At 42.8% G+C, this 17,260-nt stretch overlaps 1 protein-coding gene and 1 long non-coding RNA gene across 8 annotated transcripts in view; one reads left to right on the top strand and one right to left on the bottom strand.

Annotated features, from left to right (window-relative positions):
* Nucleotides 1–3,625: 3,625 nt before the first annotated feature.
* Nucleotides 3,626–17,054, bottom strand: LOC133366490 (uncharacterized). The gene is made up of 4 exons (XR_009758413.1): nt 17,001–17,054; nt 16,244–16,277; nt 6,963–7,157; nt 3,626–4,774 (listed from the first exon to the last, which is right to left on the bottom strand). It is a non-coding gene; the product is annotated as an uncharacterized LOC133366490 (long non-coding RNA).
* Nucleotides 7,207–17,260, top strand: part of PTPN3 (protein tyrosine phosphatase non-receptor type 3) — a 229,171-nt gene continuing 219,117 nt past the window's right edge. For 5 of the 7 annotated variants that reach the window (XR_009758410.1, XR_009758412.1, XM_061589650.1 and 2 more), the window contains exon 1: nt 7,208–7,346. Coding sequence is in view for 4 of the 7 variants with exons in the window: in XM_061589650.1 (XP_061445634.1) it covers nt 7,298–7,346 (49 nt within the window). In the remaining 3 variants the exon portion in view is untranslated. Of the gene's footprint in view, nt 7,347–17,260 lie in introns of all 7 variants that reach the window. The other 2 variants (XR_009758411.1, XM_061589645.1) reach the window with 2 other exon arrangements.

Here is a 17,260-nt window from a genome sequence, read left to right as displayed (position 1 = left end):
ACATCCACGCTGAGACTGCTCTGTTGGGAGTGGCTCAGGACTTCATGGCCTCCATGACAACCATGGGTCTGTCCCAAGTAGTATCTGGCCCCACTCATGTTGCTGGTCACACCCTCGACCTTGTTTTCTGTGTTGGTCGGGATGACGGTGATCTTGGTGTGGAAGAACTTGCGGTGGTTCCATTGTCATGGACAGATCACTACCTGGTCGGGTTTAGACTCACTGGGACTCAGAGCCTCTGCAGGGGTGAGGGACCGATTGGAATGGTCCGTCCCAGGAGGCTGATGGATCCGGATGGTTTCCTGATGGCTCTTGGAGATTTTCCTGTCACCTTGGCAGGCAATCCTGTCGAAGCCCTGGTTGACCTCTGGAATAGAGAAATGGCCAGGGCGGTGGACACGATCGCTCCCGAGCGTCCCCTCTTTCGGAGTGGAGCCAAACCGGCTCCATGGTTTTCCAAGGAGCTGGTGGTGATGAAGCGTGTCAGACGGGGACTAGAGCGACGTTGGCGGAAGACTCGGAGCAAAGCTGATCGATCTCGGGCTAGAGTCTATTTGAAGGCCTACTCCGAGGCAGTACGGGCTAAGAAGAAATCTTTCTTCTCGGCCTCCATTGCGTCTGCTGGGAGCCGTCCAGCGGAACTGTTTCGAGTGGTTAGGGGGCTTTTAAGTTCCAGCCCCCGTGAGGGTAATTCTGACCACTCAGCAGACCGCTGTCAAGAATTTGCACGGCACTTTGTGGACAAAGTCGCTCAGATTCGCTGTGACTTGGATGCTAAAATTGATACAGTCTCTGAGGATGTAACTTCGGCGCCTGTTTGTCCAATTAAAATGGATTCTTTTCAACTTGTTCTACCCGAGGATGTGGACAAGATCCTTGGAGCGGTGCGTGCCACCACCCTTGCCCTTCCTGGCTCATTAGAAGTACCAGAGGGGGACTGGTCGATTGGTTCAGGGGAGTAGTTAATGCCTCTCTACAACAAGGCAGAATTCCATCATGCTTAAAGGAGGCAGTTATAAGACCACTGCTGAAAAAGACTCCTGCTCGACCCCTTGGCCATTGACCTATGGGGTCCCTCAGGGTTCCGTTTTGTCCCCCATGTTATTCCATATCTACATGAAACCACTGGGAGAGGTTGTCCAGGGTTTTGGGGTTCGGTGCCATCAGTATGCTGATGACACTCAACTATATTTCTCTTTTCCACCTGAAGCCAAGGAACCCGTACAGGTCCTAAACCAGTGTCTGGCATCAGTGATGGACTGGATGAGGGCAAACAAGTTGAGATTAAATCCTGACAAAGCAGAGGTACTCCTGGTCAGTAGGAGGGCAGATCAGGGAATAGGGATTCAACCGGTGCTGGATGGGGTTGCACTCCCCCTGAAGTCTCAGGTTCGCAGTTTGGGTGTACTCCTGGACTCAGCTTTGAATTTGGAGGCCCAGATTGCTGCTGTATCCAGGAGCGCATTTGCCCAATTAAAACTGGTGCGCCAGCTGCGCCCGTTCCTGGAGCTACCTGATCTGACTAGGGTGATGCATGCCTTGGTTACATCCCGCTTAGACTACTGTAACACGCTCTACGTGGGGCTGCCTTTGAAGACTGTTTGGAAACTTAAATTGGTACAAAGAGCTGCAGCCAGAGTGCTAACCGGGGCTGGTTACAGGGACCATACAACTCCCCTGTTACAACAGCTCCACTGGCTGCCAATTTGTTTCCGGTCACAATTCAAAGTGCTGGTTTTGACCTACAAAGCCCTATACGGCTCAGGTCCAGACTATTTGACAGATCGTATCTCCCTACATGAACCTGTCTGGGATTTGAGATCTTCAGGTGAGGCCCTTCTTGTGTTCCCCACACCTTCGCAAGCACATATGACGCGGACACGAGATAGGGCCTTTTCGGTGGCCGCCCCTAGTCTGTGGAACTCCCTTCCGACTGAGGTGCAATCAGCTCCCTCCTTGCCGTCTTTCTGGCGACAAGTAAAGACTGTTTTATTTCAGCGGGCATTTGGGATAGAGAACGACCAAGATTTAAGTGTCATAGGTTTGGTGATTACATTATATGATTTTATTATTTTAAATTGTCCGCTGTTTTTAACCTATATTTTATGTTTTTAATTTTTCTCATAGTTTAATTCTTTTTTAATAATATACTCTGTATGTTTTAATGGTGTTGTTTTTAGTTGTAAGCCGCTCTGAGTCCTATTGGAAAAAGGGCGGGGTAGAAATAAAGTTTATTATTATTATTATTATTATTATTACTTCAAGTACTTGAAAGCTTTTCATACAAAGGAGGGCCAGGATCTCTTCTCGGTCACTCCAGAGTGCAGGACATGGAATAGTAGTCTCAAGTTACTGAAAGCCAGATTTCTGCTGAACATCAGGAAAAACCTCCTAACTTTTAGAGCCATACAGCAATGGAACCAATTACCTAGGGACGTGGGGGGCACTCCGACACTGGAGACATTCAAGAGGCAGCTGGACAGCCACCTATCTGGTATGCTTTAATTTGGATGCCTGCACTGAGCAGGAGGTTGGACTCGATGACCTTATAGGCCCCCTTCCAACTCTACCATTCTATGATTCTACAATACGGTGAAGTTGTGGAGATGTCGTGGAGATGACTTGGTGAAGTTGTGGCAAAGTTGTGGAGATGACATGGAGATGACCTCTGTCAGCTGGACAGGGAGATGCCCCCATTACTTCCTCCCACCCACTCACCCACCCCACAACATACATTCTCAGGTATAATTATGCCATTGCACTAATCAATTTTCAAATCACTGTAGCACAGGCAGGGAGAGGCAAGCAACCAAGAGGCCCCAGGCATACTGGGCACAGAGATTCAGTTCCACTCATACCACATCCTGCTCACAATCACTATTTTGATCACAGCAGCTGCCAGTTCCAAGACCCAATCACATGTATGCCAGGTTCACTTGGGCTGCAGGAGGAGTCCCTAGCCTGGTGGAACATCTCAGCTTTCACATTCAGAGGCTCCCAGCTTTGTATCCTATGCTACAAAAGGTGGGGAGGGGCTTCCACATTCAGGCACAACCGAGCTAATCATGTGGAGTGCTTGATGGGTCAATTGCTTGGCTCCTGGCAGGGACCCTTTTGGCCCATGCTTCCTTTTGCCAACCCAAGTGACTAATCCCCCCCATATGTTGCCCAGTAGGCAAGCCCTGCTGGGTAGCATCCCAACAGACCTAATTGCCCCCCCCGAACACCAACACCCCTCCCCTTCTCCCTCTCTAGCTGGCTGTCTCAAGCACCCCGGCAGAGTCAGCAGGAGCGGTGTACCCTGAGAGGAGGTGGGGCTGATGATTGGCTTCCCAAAGATCAAGAGGAGGGTGAGCTTTCTATCTATTAAACCCCAATCTATCAATAATATGGTTAACCCATTCACTAAATGTATGTTTCAGTGCTGGAAAATTTATTTATTAATTATTTATTATTCAATTTATATACCGCCCTTAGCGAAATAGCTCTCAGGGCGGTGAACAAACAAAATAAAATACAATATATCATAATAAAAATACAAAAACATATACAAACAAACAACGAAAAGCACAGCAAAAACAAAATAAAATTAACCCTTATTATCTCACCCCTAATACCACTTGCTTTTCTTCCCAAATTCCATAACTCTGGTAGAGAACTCCAATTAAAGGGTTGGCGCAATAAAAGATTATACAAATCATGTGATTTCCATGTAAATTCCCTGCCACTTTCAACTGAGGAACTAAAACTTAAATTACACTGAATTAGACTGAACTGGCTAACGCTGGCCCAAATCCGCAGCTTCATTTCATTAAACTATGTTAAACAACAAGCGACAAGACCTATTACACCATTTAAACAACTAATTCAAGACATGCACAAAGGAGGAAAAGGCCTAGTCTCTAAAATAAACTCTATATTACTTAATACATCTTTAAAATCTACTCTCTCACTTAAAGATCAATGGGAAATGGGCATAGGTTCCAAAATACAGCTCCGAGATTGGAATGGGATGTGAGACCTACGACTGTTCAGGTCAGTTTCTAGTTATGTAAAAGAACAATCTCTAAAACTGGTACATCGTTGGTACTACACACCTGTCCAAATTTCACATATGTTCTCAACAACCTCCCCACTTTGTTGGAGAGGATGTGGGAAGACTGGAACCTACTTTCATTTGTTGTGGGATTGTGAAAGAATACGGGATTTTGGGTCGTTGATTTATAATGAAATGTTAATCATATCTCAGGAGCACTTTGCATTTTCCCCTAAACTAACATCTTTGACGATACACACTCAAAACTGCTCTCTAAAGAACTGATTATCTACATGACTCGCAACAAAATTGACGATTGTGTCACAATGGAAAACTGCAGACAGTTACAATTGAACAATGGTACAATTCCCTTTGGAATATTGCTCTAATGGAAAAGCCTACACACAAATTGAAAGTAAAACAAGGAAAAGAGGCGCCAGACCCTTTCTATATAGCTTGGCATTAATTTATTGAACATACTTCCAAAGATTCATTTGGGCATCACCCACCCATGGAGGCCTGGCAGATTTGGAAACAAATATAACTACAGAAATACTCCATAGGAGATTTAAGTGTGACATCTTCCCATAAACTGGTGAATACGTGGGTTCTGTTTTTGGACATGTTCCTCGGGAGATCTTGTTCCACTTCTGTTTCTATATTTTTGTTGAATATTGTTTATAATTGGATTGTGTTGTTGTTGGGCTGACATATGTACAAGGTTTCACCTAAAGATTTCTGTAAAGAAAATAAATTTTAAAAATTATACCATTTAAAAAAAAGAGGAGGAGGGTAAGGACAGTTGCAGTGCAGGGTGGGGGTGGGTGAGAACTTATGGGTGGTGGGGAAGCTTACAACTGGATGAAGTGATCAGGTGATCTCTCTGCTTCTCCCCACCCCCTTTTAAAACTTTAAACAAAGGGCAAGCAGTTTGAAAATCTGTTAAGAATGGCCCTTCAACTTTCTAGTGAAAGCGGAGTGGCTTAGGTATTTTAGGGGACACATTAAGCCTCTTGTTTTGAGGGAGAGATTTACAAAAAGGCCCCCACATTTCAGATTTGTCTAGTAATTGAGGTATCTCAGGTTACAAGTGGACCACACTTCCTCCTTTCTTGCTTAACCATTCTGGGATCCTCCATTTGGGAGAGAAATAGCCAAATGGTCAGGTTGTGGAATGCTCTCCCCTCCAAGGGGTGTCTGTCCCCATTATTATATACATTTTGTCGGTGAGCCAAGACACACCTTTTTGCACAGGCCTTTGAGGTGTAGAATGAGTTCAGAGTACCACTCCCTCTTCAGTATTGCTCTTGGCTTTGCTTGCTGCTGATATGGTTTAATTGATGGTTTAGGGTTGCCATGCACTATGCGGCTTACTCATAGTTTTAAACTATAAGTTACCTGCCTTAAGACTGCATGGTGGAGTGCAGGTTTCAAATGCATATAAATAAATAAATAATAATATTTATTTATTTATTTATTACATTTATACCCCGCCTTTCTTTCATCACAGAAATCCAAAGTGGCATACATGTGGTTCCCAGGCGGTCTCCCATCCAGGCACTGACCAGACCTAGACCTCCTTAGCTACAGCAAGATGGTGGCCTCACGTGCCTGCAGACCACAGCCTGGGGCCTTGAAATAAATAAATAACCTATTTTCAGATTCTTCTCATAATATGTATACCTTTCATTACATGTGGGCACCAAATTTCAAGTATCTAGATTAAGGATGGGAAAGAATTCTGCTGAATTTGGGTTTCACCAGATTTTTCAACGGTCTGCGTATTCTCCATCTTTGTGGAGCAATGCTGCTTGCTCCTAACTTCAGAGGCTTTCCCCTGACACTGGATTTCTCCACCCCCTCAAATAATATTATTTTATTGATCTTACTCACAGCACAGCAGTACAGCTCTCTCTCTATGCCACCCCCTCCACTCAAATAATCCAAGCTTCAAGTGGGAAGAAGTGAGCAAGGCCTATAATAAAGATTAAAAGGCAAGCCTAGCCCTGGAGAGTCTCTAGAGAGTCCTTAATGTGGACAAGAACCCTTGCCTTCTAATCTCTGCAGTGTCATCCCATTGAATGATTAAAAGGCAAGCCTAGAGATTAGAGAGTCTAGCTGGACTCTAGGCTTGCTGAGGAGGAAGTGGGGCACTGAAAGCTGCTTTCCTCCTTTCCCTTCCAAAAGGAAAACAGCTGGTGTCTGCTTGCTAATGTGAAAACTGACCAGCCTCAGTCACAGCAGAGGAAAAGGAGGTGGTGATATTTCCTTTCAAAAATTTCAAAATTACAATATTTCCTTTCAAAAGATTGATATCAATATCAAATTTTTTAGGAGAAAAATCAGACCTGTAAAAGCAGCAGATTGGTCTTGTAAAAGCAGTGGACAAAGAACAAACTCGAATCAATACTACCTGTTAGGTCGACGGAATGCTTTCAAAGCAGCACCAGCCAACAAATCCCATCCACGATCTAGATCATAGAGGAGTGTCCTACCAACAATTTTGATACCCCAGCAAGTGGGGGCACATATACATGCACATACACATTTTCAAGGTGGCAAACTGAAATGCTAGATTTTTGTTTTGTGGGAGGCTTAGTGCAGGCAGGAGGCCAAACAAGGAGACACCTCCCTTGCACTGCAATCTGTGCCTGTAGTTTTCTCTTTTATTATTACTTCCTTTGTATCCTGCCCTTACTCCAAAAAACTCAGGGTGGCATACATAGATCTCTTTCTCCCTTTTATCCTCCCAACCACCCTCTGGAGTAAATTAGGCTGAGAGATAGTGACTGGCTCAAAGTCCTCAGTGGGCTTCATAGCTAAATAGGGATTCAAACCTGGGTTTCCCCAATTCTAGTCCAGCCTTCTAACCACTGCACCATATTGACTCTTTTATGTAGGTATGCTGTGATAAGGAAAACTTCACCTCTACAATTTCTGCCTGCTGCACATCTGATAAAGGTACAGAAGCCCGGCCAGGAGCAAAACAAAAGATGGCAATTCCAAGTGCAGTATTAGCTGCTGTCTTCTTTCCATGGTTGTGCATAATTGCAATGAATCCATTAAAGCCTCTTGTGACACGCATAACAGAGGAGTTCCTGGGCCTGTTTTACAGGTTTGTCTGCAGAGGAAACAATATGAGCATAACTATTGTAATCAGGACAAGGCGGGTTCTCAGTTTATGAGATCAACTCTGAAGTTAGAACGTATAGAACTGACTGATCACCTTTGAAGCGGCCACAGAAACAACTAACAGGGAAAATGGTAGAACAAGATCTATGGCTAGAATGTGCCTCTCCTCAAGAAAAAAGTAAGTTTTATATAAGATAGAAAAATCAGCTATGCAAAAGTGATGAGGGCAACAGCCTTGTTCAGAAGATGAGGAAGTCAAGATGAAGCAAGGAAGTAAGCAATAATTACAAGTTTCTGAGCTTCTGAAGTGATTACTGCATTTACAATGCAAAGGTGAAGGACTCTAATATGAAGCATGGAAAAAAGTTGTGTTTTAAAAACTTGACCAGTTGTTTTGGGAGGGGGGGAAGGAGGAGGAAAATGAGTTTTAAGCACATTGAAATTGGGTGGAAGACCAATCTGAATGCACTTTTGATATACTAGTTTGATGCAGAAGTAGGCACTTTTTCCAGTAATATCAGCTGAAAAATTCAGGGCGCTCTTTGTATGTGTGAATTTGTATGCATGAGAAGTTACATAAGCCCTATCCATACATTTATGTTATTATTTATTTAACATATGTATAGCTAGAGATGGGTTGGTTGATACCAGTTCAAAAGTCTTCCCTTGATCTAACAGCAATCGATTCAAGTTTGTTCTTTGCCAGCTAGCCCCTGCTCTTACTGATCCATTTTTCCCCTTGCAAAAATATCGATATTAATATCACAATATTATCAATATGTTTAAAGGAAATATCAATAATTTTCAAGGAAATATTGATATTTTAAAAGAAAACCCAATAAATAAAAGGAAATATCAATAAAATTATTGTTTTTAATAGCGATATGTTAGAGGCAGTTTTTTAAAAAAAATCTATTTTCAAAAGTAGATACAAAAAATCACTACATAAAAATCCAATTTGCAAACTATAGAGAATAAGCAAACTTATAGAAAATGTGGTACCAAATCTGAATTGGGCAGAATTCTAGCACATCCCTATGTATAGTCTACCTTTTTGCTAGTGACTAAAAAGAACAAACATGAAGCTTCTCTGGCAGGGTCAGACCAAAGGTGTGTCTCAATTCAAGCAATATTTTGTCTCCAGTAGCAGTCAGGCAGATGCATTTGGTACTCACAAGCAGGGCAGAGAGGTGACAGCCTCCTATAGTTTGTCCCCAGCATCTTGTATTTAGAAGGATGTGCTGCCTCTGTACATGAAGGCTTCATGGCTACTAGCTGCTGATAGACCTGCCCTTCACGAATTTGTCTAAACCTTTTTTTGAAGCCAGTTAAAGTCCTGGTCATCAAGCATGATAACAGCCTTGGAAAACATTTCACTATTTCAAAGAGTGGAATGCTGTCAGATTCCTTAAGGCAGGGATGGGGAAGCTATTGAACTCCAGATGCTGTTGGGCTCTAACTCCCATTAGCCTCAGCTGACATGGCCAAAGATTGGGGATTGTGGGAGATGGAGTCCAACACCATCTGGAGGGCCTTAGCTTCCCCACCCCTGCCTTAAGAGGTAGCTTTCCCAAAATGTTTAGCAAGTTGGAGCTTTAGAATTGCATGTTTGTACTGCTTCCAATGAAGAGCACGCCCACACACCGGCTATCCAGATGACAATCTCAATCAACGCACAGTTCCAAGTCGCATTATAAAGGTCAAAAGAGCCTGGGAAGCCTTGTTCCATTTTCACCTCTGTACATTTATTTCCCAGATTAGTCATTTTTGTGTAGTTTAGCATTAGTGGAATCAAATATTTTTCTCAGCAGAGATAACTATATTGTAGAAATGCTTCTGGTCATGTAGGATTTTGGCCTTTTATGGGCACGATCCATCCCATAAGGCAATTTGAAGACCCTTCAATATCACCAAGAGTTTTAGGCTGGTCTACATGCATGAAGCACCATGAGAAAGAGAAAGAGTAAAAGGGATTGTACCACTACAGGTGAGGAATCATATTTTGAATGTATGAAACACAAAACAAAAATCCTCCTTGCTACTAGAAAATTAGCATACTAGGTATTCGGTTGAACTTGAACCCAATGATGTCCTAAGCTATTTCTGCATGATGTCCTAAAGTGTTTTTACTTACAGGGAAGAGTAGGAGGTGTTTTTCACTTTTTGAATGTGGGAAAGAAGTGAGGAAGGGATTCTCCAACCTACAACCTAAATTGGTGCATTCAGGGCCAGTCCAAGTCATTTTGCTGCCTGAGGCAAAGGACAAGATGGTGTCCCCTCCTCATTCCATGTACAAAAGCTAAGCAGACTGAGAGCTGGAACTTACTTCAACACTAGCAATGGACCAGTGCACTTGAAGACAGCCAGCTAAGTCAGGGATGCAGGGCAGGCTGTGTGGCGTACACACCTCTGTCCGCAGCACCTCCCTGCTGCTTTCTGCCTCTCAGCATCTTTCTCCTGAGGCAGCTAGCTCATCCTGTCTAATGGTAGGGCTGGCCCTGAGTACAGTCCACTCTGCTTCACGGCATTCTAACTTTTCTACGAGAGTAATACTGGTTTATGCCCCTGAGAGAGGAAGCCTGCAGTTCCTGTACTTGGATTTGCTCACAGGATGCACACCTTAACGTGGTGAAGGGGTTTGAGAGTGTTGAAGAAGTGGAGAGCAATGCCATCAGGAGTCTAGACCAAGAGGCTAGACTCCTAGCAGATGCACCCAAGGCACAATGGTCAAAGCTGAAACACCAGACTAAGATGCATCCAGACTCAGAGGAAGGCAATGGTAAACCACCTCTGAATATCTCTTACCACGAAAACCCTATGAACAGGGTATCCAAAATGCAACACGAGACAGTGCTGGAAGATGAGACCCCCAGGTCAGAAGGCACCCCCTGAGCTACTAGGGAAGAACAAAGGACAAGTATGAGTAGTGCTGTGAATAATGACGCAGCTGGGTCAAAGCCGAAAGGAAGCCCAGAGGCTGATGCGCACAGATGTGAAAGGAGAGTCCGGAGTTGTACGATGCACACAATAGGAACATGGAACGTGAGAAGCATAAACCAGGGAAAGTTAGAAATTGTCAAGCAAGAAATGGAACGTATCAACATTACAATACTTGGCGTGAGTGAATTAAAATGGACGGGAATGGGACATTTTCAATCAGGCAACTACAAAATATTTTATGCAGGAAATGAAAAATTAAAAAGAAATGGGGTTGCTTTAATAGTGAGAAGTGATGTAGCAAAAGCAATTAGGAGATACAAAGCAAGGTCTGAGCGAGTGATATCAATGAGATTTAACGGGAAAGCTACTGAGATAACCATCATCCAAGTCCAAGCTCCAACGGCAAACGCAGAAGAAAAGGAATTGGAGAGATTTTACACAGAACTCCTGGAAGAAATTGATCACACAGATGTGCTGATAATCATGGGGGACTGGAATGCAAAAGTAGGGAGCAGATAAGAACTAGCAATTGTGGGGAAATGGGGCTTAGGAGACAGAAATGAAGCAGGAGAAAGACTTATTGAATTCTGTGAAGCCAATAATTTGTTTCTTGCCAACACATTTTTTGAGCAATCGAAAAGATGACTGTACACATGGACACCACCAATTGGTCAATATAGGAATCAAATTGACTATATAATTGGTAGCAGAAGATGGAGAAGTTCCATATTATTCACGAAAACAAGGCCAGGAGCAGACTGCGGTACAGATCATGAACTGGTTGTATCGAAAATCAGAGTAAAGCTAAATAACAACAGCAGAACAATCATAATGCCAAAATACAATTTAAACAACATCCCAGAAGAATATAAAGATCAAATAAAGATCAGGTTTGAGGCTTTAAACTTAGTTGGCAGAGAACCAGAAGAACTATGGAGTAAAGTCAGAGACATGATCAGGGAAGAATGCAAAAAGACAATACCTCTAGTTAAAAAGAGAGAAAGACCTCAGTGGATGACTGAAGAAACTCTTAAAATGGTTAAAGAGAGAAGGAAAGCAGAAGGAAAAGGAGATAGAAACACAGTCAGAACCCTAAATGCAAAAATACAGCAACTAGTACGTAGGGACAAAGAGAACTATTACAATAGTTACTGTATAGAAATAGAAGAGGACAACAAAAAGGAAAGAACAAGAGCCCTACTCCAAAAGATTAGAGAAATGAGAGGGAAATTTAAACCATGAGTAGGGATGTTGAATAATCAACAGGGGAACACACTGACTGACCGAGATGAAATAAAAGGAAGATGGAAACAATACACTGAAGAACTTTAAAAAAGAGATGCCAGGATGACAGATTCATTCATGGAGGAATCGTATGAAGAAGAACCCGAAATTTTAGAATGCGAGATGAAAGCTGCTCTTAAAATACTTTAAAGAAACAAATCATCAGGAACAGATGGCATACCAATAGAGTTGCTACAAGCTACTGAGACTGAATCTATCCAAATTTTGACAAACATTTGTCAACAAATATGGAAAACTAAACAATGGCCCACAGACTGGAAGCGTTTGTTATACATCCCAATTCCAAAGAAAGGGGATCCCAGGGAATGCAGTAATTATTGAACTATTGCCTTAATATTCCATGCAAGTAAAGTAATGCTCAAGATTCTACAACAAAGGCATATACGGATATACCATATACCATATATATACCATATACGAAGCGAGAAATACCAGACGTCCAAGCTGGATTTAGAAAGGGAAGAGGCACAAGAGATCATATCGCAAACATACGTTGGATAATGGAATGGACCATGGAATTTCAGAAGAAAATCACCCTGTGCTTTATAGATTACAGCAAAGCCTTTGACTGTGTAGATCATGGAAAACTATAGAATGCTTTAGAAGGCTACTGTAAGGACAGAATATGGAGAAACCGATTGGTTCCCCATCGGAAAGGGTGTGAGACAGGGGTGTATTTTATCACCCTGTTTGTTTAATCTATACGCAGAACATATCATACGGAAAGCAGGATTGGACCAAGATGAAGGAGGTGTGAAAATTGGAGGGAGAAATATCAATAATTTAAGATATGCAGACGATACCATACTATTAGCAGAAACCAGTAATGATTTGAAACGAATGCTGATGAAAGTGAAAGAGGAAAACACAAAAGCAAGACTACAGCTGAACATCAAAAAGACTTGAACTTGTCAAGGATTATCAATACCTTGGCACAGTCATTAACCAAAAAGGAGACAATAAAGAAATCAGAAGAAGGCTAGGACTGGGGAGGGCAGCTATGAGAGAACTAGAAAAGGTTCTCAAATGCCAAGATGTATCACTGGACACCAAAGTAAGGATCATTCAGATCATGGTATTCCCGATCTCTATGTATGGATGTGAAAGTTGGACAGTGAAAAAAGTGTATAAGAGAAAAATCCACTCATTTGAAATGTGGTGTTGGAGGAGAGCTTTGCATATACCATGGACCACGAAAAAGAGAAATAATTGGGTGTTAGAACAAATTAAACTGGAACTGTCACTAGAAGCTAAAATGATGAAACTGAGGTTATCATACTTTGGACACATCATGAGAAGACATGATTCACTAGAAAAGACCATAATGCTGGGAAAAACAGAAGGGAGTAGAAAAAGAGGAAGGCCCAACAAGCGATGGATTGATTCCATCAAGGAAGCCACAGACCTGAACTTACAAGATCTGAACAGGGTGGTTCACGACAGATGCTCTTGGAGGTGGCTGATTCATAGGGTCGCCATAAGTTGTAATCGACTTGAAGGCACATAACAACAACAACAAAGACTCATGCATCTGGCATAGGTGCTGCAGGAGGTGAATGCTTGATAATAAGATTAGATTGGAAGCCAGCAACACATTATTTTTGGATAATGGCATCTATATGTTTTTGTAGTTTTCAGGGAAAGTTGCAGTGTAGCTATTTCTGCCAAGTTAAGCAGAGCCGTATCTAGTCCTTCAGAGATTGATCTTAGCACCTATGGGTAAACCACATTCAGAGTGAGTCATTTTAATAATTGGGGGTGGAACCAGTCTCAGCATGCACAGCCCCACCCTTGGGCACTTTAAATTGGTCAATTTCCTGGTTGCTTTAAACTGGGTGTGATGGTAGAATGGAATGGAAGCAAGGCACAGGGACTTTATATAAGTAATAGGTCATCATTAAACCTTGCCTATTATGTTGTGTTTTCATTGCTAGTTTGATTTTGCATATTGTTTGTAATACCACTTTTAAACAATGTGTAGGTTACCTGAAGCAAACAAGTGGCTTTTGGCAATGTTCTTAACATTCAAATGTGCAATTTTAGCCTGTGCTGGTTTGAATTCTTTCTGGAAGATTTTGCATGGATGAACTCTCTTTGTGGATGTTTGATGACCCATATCTGTATACTTTTTGGGTTTGCACTAAAACTGCAGTACTCCAAAATCCTTCATTTATTGCCAGGGAAGTGATAAATGCCTCTTTACAAGAGGGAGAGGTCCCTGGCTGCCTGAAAGAGGCGGCAGTGAGACCGCTTCTAAAAAAACCTTCCTTGGACCCTGAAAATTGCAACAGCTACAGACCAGTGGCGAATGTTCCATTCCTGGGCAAGATCTTGGAACGAGTGGTTGCTGGCCAGCTCCAGGTGCTATTGGATGAAACCGATTATCTAGATCCATTTCAATCGGGTTTTAGGCCCGGTTTCGGCACTGAGACAGCCTTGGTCGCCCTGTATGATGACCTATGTCGGGAGAGGGACGGAGGGAGTGTAACTCTGTTGATTATCCTTGATCTCTCAGCGGCTTTTGATACCATCGACCATGGTATCATTCTGGAGAGGCTCGTGGAGTTGGGAGTTGGAGGTACTGCTTGGCAGTGGTTCCGCTCCTACTTGGCGGATCGTCTCCAGAAGGTAGTGCTTGGAGAACATTGCTCAACACTGTGGGTTCTCCAATGTGGAGTCCCGCAGGGGTCAGTTCTGTCCCCCATGCTTTTTAACATCTATATGAAGCCGCTGGGTGCGGTCATCAGGAGATTTGGAGTGAGTTGCCATCAGTACGCTGATGACATGCAGCTCTATTTCTCCTTTTCATCTTCTTCAGGTGAGGCTGTCAATGTGTTGAACCATTGCCTGGGTGCGATAATGGACTGGATGGGAGCTAACAAACTGAGGCTCAATCCGGACAAGACTGAGATGCTGCTGGTGGGCGGTTTCTCTGACCAGATAGTGGATATACACCCTGTTCTGGATGGGGTTACACTCCCCCTAAAGGAACAGGTTCGTAGTCTGGGAGTTGTTTTAGATCCTTCCCTGTCACTTGAGGCTCAAGTAGCCTCGGTGGCACGGAATGCGTTCTACCAACTTCGGTTGGTAGCCCAGCTACATCCCTATCTGAGCAAGGAGGATCTAACATCAGTGGTACATGCTCTGGTAACCTCGCGATTGGACTACTGTAATGCGCTGTACGTAGGGCTACCTTTGAAGACAGTTCGGAAGCTGCAGCTCGTGCAAAACGCGGCGGCCAGACTGATAACGAAGACCAAGCAGTCTGAACACATAACACCTGTTCTGGCTCGCTTGCACTGGCTGCCAATATGTTTCCGGGCCAGATTCAAAGTGTTGGTTTTGACTTATAAAGACTTACACGGCGCGGGACCACAATATCTGCCGATATGAACCTGCCCGTACACTGCGTTCTACATCGAAGGCTCTCCTCCGAGTTCCGACTCAGAGAGAGGCTTGGAGGGTGGTAACAAGAACTAGGGCCTTCTCGGTGGTGGCCCCTGAACTGTGGAATAGTCTCCCCAATGAGGTGCGCTTGGCACCGACTTTGCTATCTTTTCGGCGCCAAGTTAAAACCTTCCTCTTTTCTAAGGCATTTTAATCTAATTTTAATTTTAATTTAGTTTTAAATTTGCTATAATTGATTTTAGACTTTTCATTTTCTTATATGTGCTCTTGTAGTATTATTATGGGTTCTTATTATATGTATCTGTATTTTGCTGTAAACCGCCCAGAGAGCTATGCTAGTCGGGCGGTATAAAAATCTAACAAACAAACAAACAAATAAATAAATAAATAATAGGTGATAAAATCCATTAATCAGTCCATCTCTGAAAACGTTTTGAATCTTACGAAGTCAGGAAGAAATATTATGGGGGAAATGAATGCACTGCCAAAATGAATAGGCTCTATTTCTCGTAGCAGGCTTTACTGTTCTTTTTCGCAGCCGCATAAGGAGGACAAGAGGCTTTATAGGTTGATGTGATACCTCGTCCTAGGCAATGACTCATATTGTTGCATGCACTAATATTAACAGCAAATCAACTTTTTGCAGGTGAATTATTGTCATGAATAAGCAAGACAGCACATGGATCACACTAAGCTTGTAAGTGAAAGTGAGGGCTGCATCAACATCTATTCGCACTATCCAGTCCAAAGTTAAACATGTGATTTAAACTGAGGAAAAATTAGGGCACAATCTTATATTTGTTGAGGTCAGCTGGCTAAGGGACTCTGGGATCTAGAGGAAGTTGATGGAACTTGAGATATGCTACTGCATGATATGGATGCCAGTGGAACTCTGCCAATATGCCAGCAGAGCATCAGCTGGAAGAGCCATTATAACTGTGAAGATGCCCAGTGGAGCAGACAAAACAGGATGGAACTGTGGGTGGGACACGGCTGGCAGCAGGGAGAAGCACATATATGCCAAGGCCTAGCCACCAGGGGAAACCAAATGCTGGGCTAGATGAGCTTGTCCAGATCCAGCAGGGTAATTCCTATGCTGTTAAATTTTGTTTTCTCATTCTTATCTTCTTAAAATACTTTTTCAACAACTGTATAAACATAGCAATAAATGCATGCCTTTTAGTGGAATTTGCTTCTGCTTAAATACCTCCAGTGAAGAACAGCCCACCCCTGTCTATTCTGTAGTCACCCAACTTTTCCTGTTAGGAGGCTTATCCTAATGATTAGTCAGGCTCTAGTCCTGCCTTCTGAAGCAACAGAGAATACATCTGCTTCATCTTCATCATGACAGCCCTTCAGATATTTGAAAACTCTTCTCATGTCTCTCCTTAATCTGCTCTTCTCTAGACTAATGATACCCACCTCTTTCAGCCATTATCCATCACAGTCGTGGAACCTGAAAGATAATAAAGTGGATGTCAGCAGGTGGGCTTCTGATGAAATGGCTGCTGCAAGTGGATAGCTGAGGGAGAGGAAGAGCCAAAGACACCTGTCCTCCTATCCCTCTATTGCAGCCTGATGGAATGACATTTTTAATTTACAAATATATACGTTGATCACAGGTAGAGGCAAAAAGCTTGAGCAAACCCAAGGCCCTACATCAGATTCCCCGGAAAGGCAGGCCAGGACCCTCAATTTTTTCTTGGTCTGCCTATGCCTTGTCCAAAAGTGATCCTGTTATTTACACACACCCCACCCTGCCCCCTCCCTTCAGCTGGAGGGGGAGACGAGTCCTTTATTTAGTTTAGTTTTATATTTAGTTGGAGATATTGCTTTTATAATCAACATAATACATAGTTTAATTCTGATTACACATTTCAGGTGAAAAAAAATCCTTTGCTAGACAAAGCTTTGTAGCTAAAAGAGCATACACATTTTTGAATCACACAATTTCTTCCTATTTTTAATCAAAATAGTTTTTTTATTAAAGAACAACTCTTTACACTTTACATGTACCAACTTTTCCATTTAAAACATAACAACATAATTCACCTTAACTTGTAGTAACCCTAGTCATAATATGTTTTATGTTTTAACCTCACCCCTTCAAAATGTAAAATAATCCACCCTTTCCCTCCCACCCTCAGAGACGAGTCACTTTCACCAAAATAGCTCTCACCTGCCACAGATGTCTCCAGCACCGTTTTAGCCTTTCTGGGTCATTCATCTCACCTGTAATGTCAGTAACAATAGATATGGCTGGCATGCTTGGTCACTGACTATTTGGGTACTTTAAGAACCTTAACACTCTTTTGACCATACCTCAGACTTCTCCACTGCAGTCCAATAGTATAATCCCATAACAATCTATAATCTACCAGATAATGATTTAGGCTACAACCCAAGCCCCACTTATCTCAGAGTAAACCCCATTAAATT

The sequence above is a fragment of the Rhineura floridana genome, chromosome 11, assembly GCF_030035675.1.
Source record: "Rhineura floridana isolate rRhiFlo1 chromosome 11, rRhiFlo1.hap2, whole genome shotgun sequence".
Lineage (NCBI taxonomy): Eukaryota > Metazoa > Chordata > Lepidosauria > Squamata > Rhineuridae > Rhineura > Rhineura floridana.
This window is presented reverse-complemented; position numbering and strand designations above follow the sequence as displayed.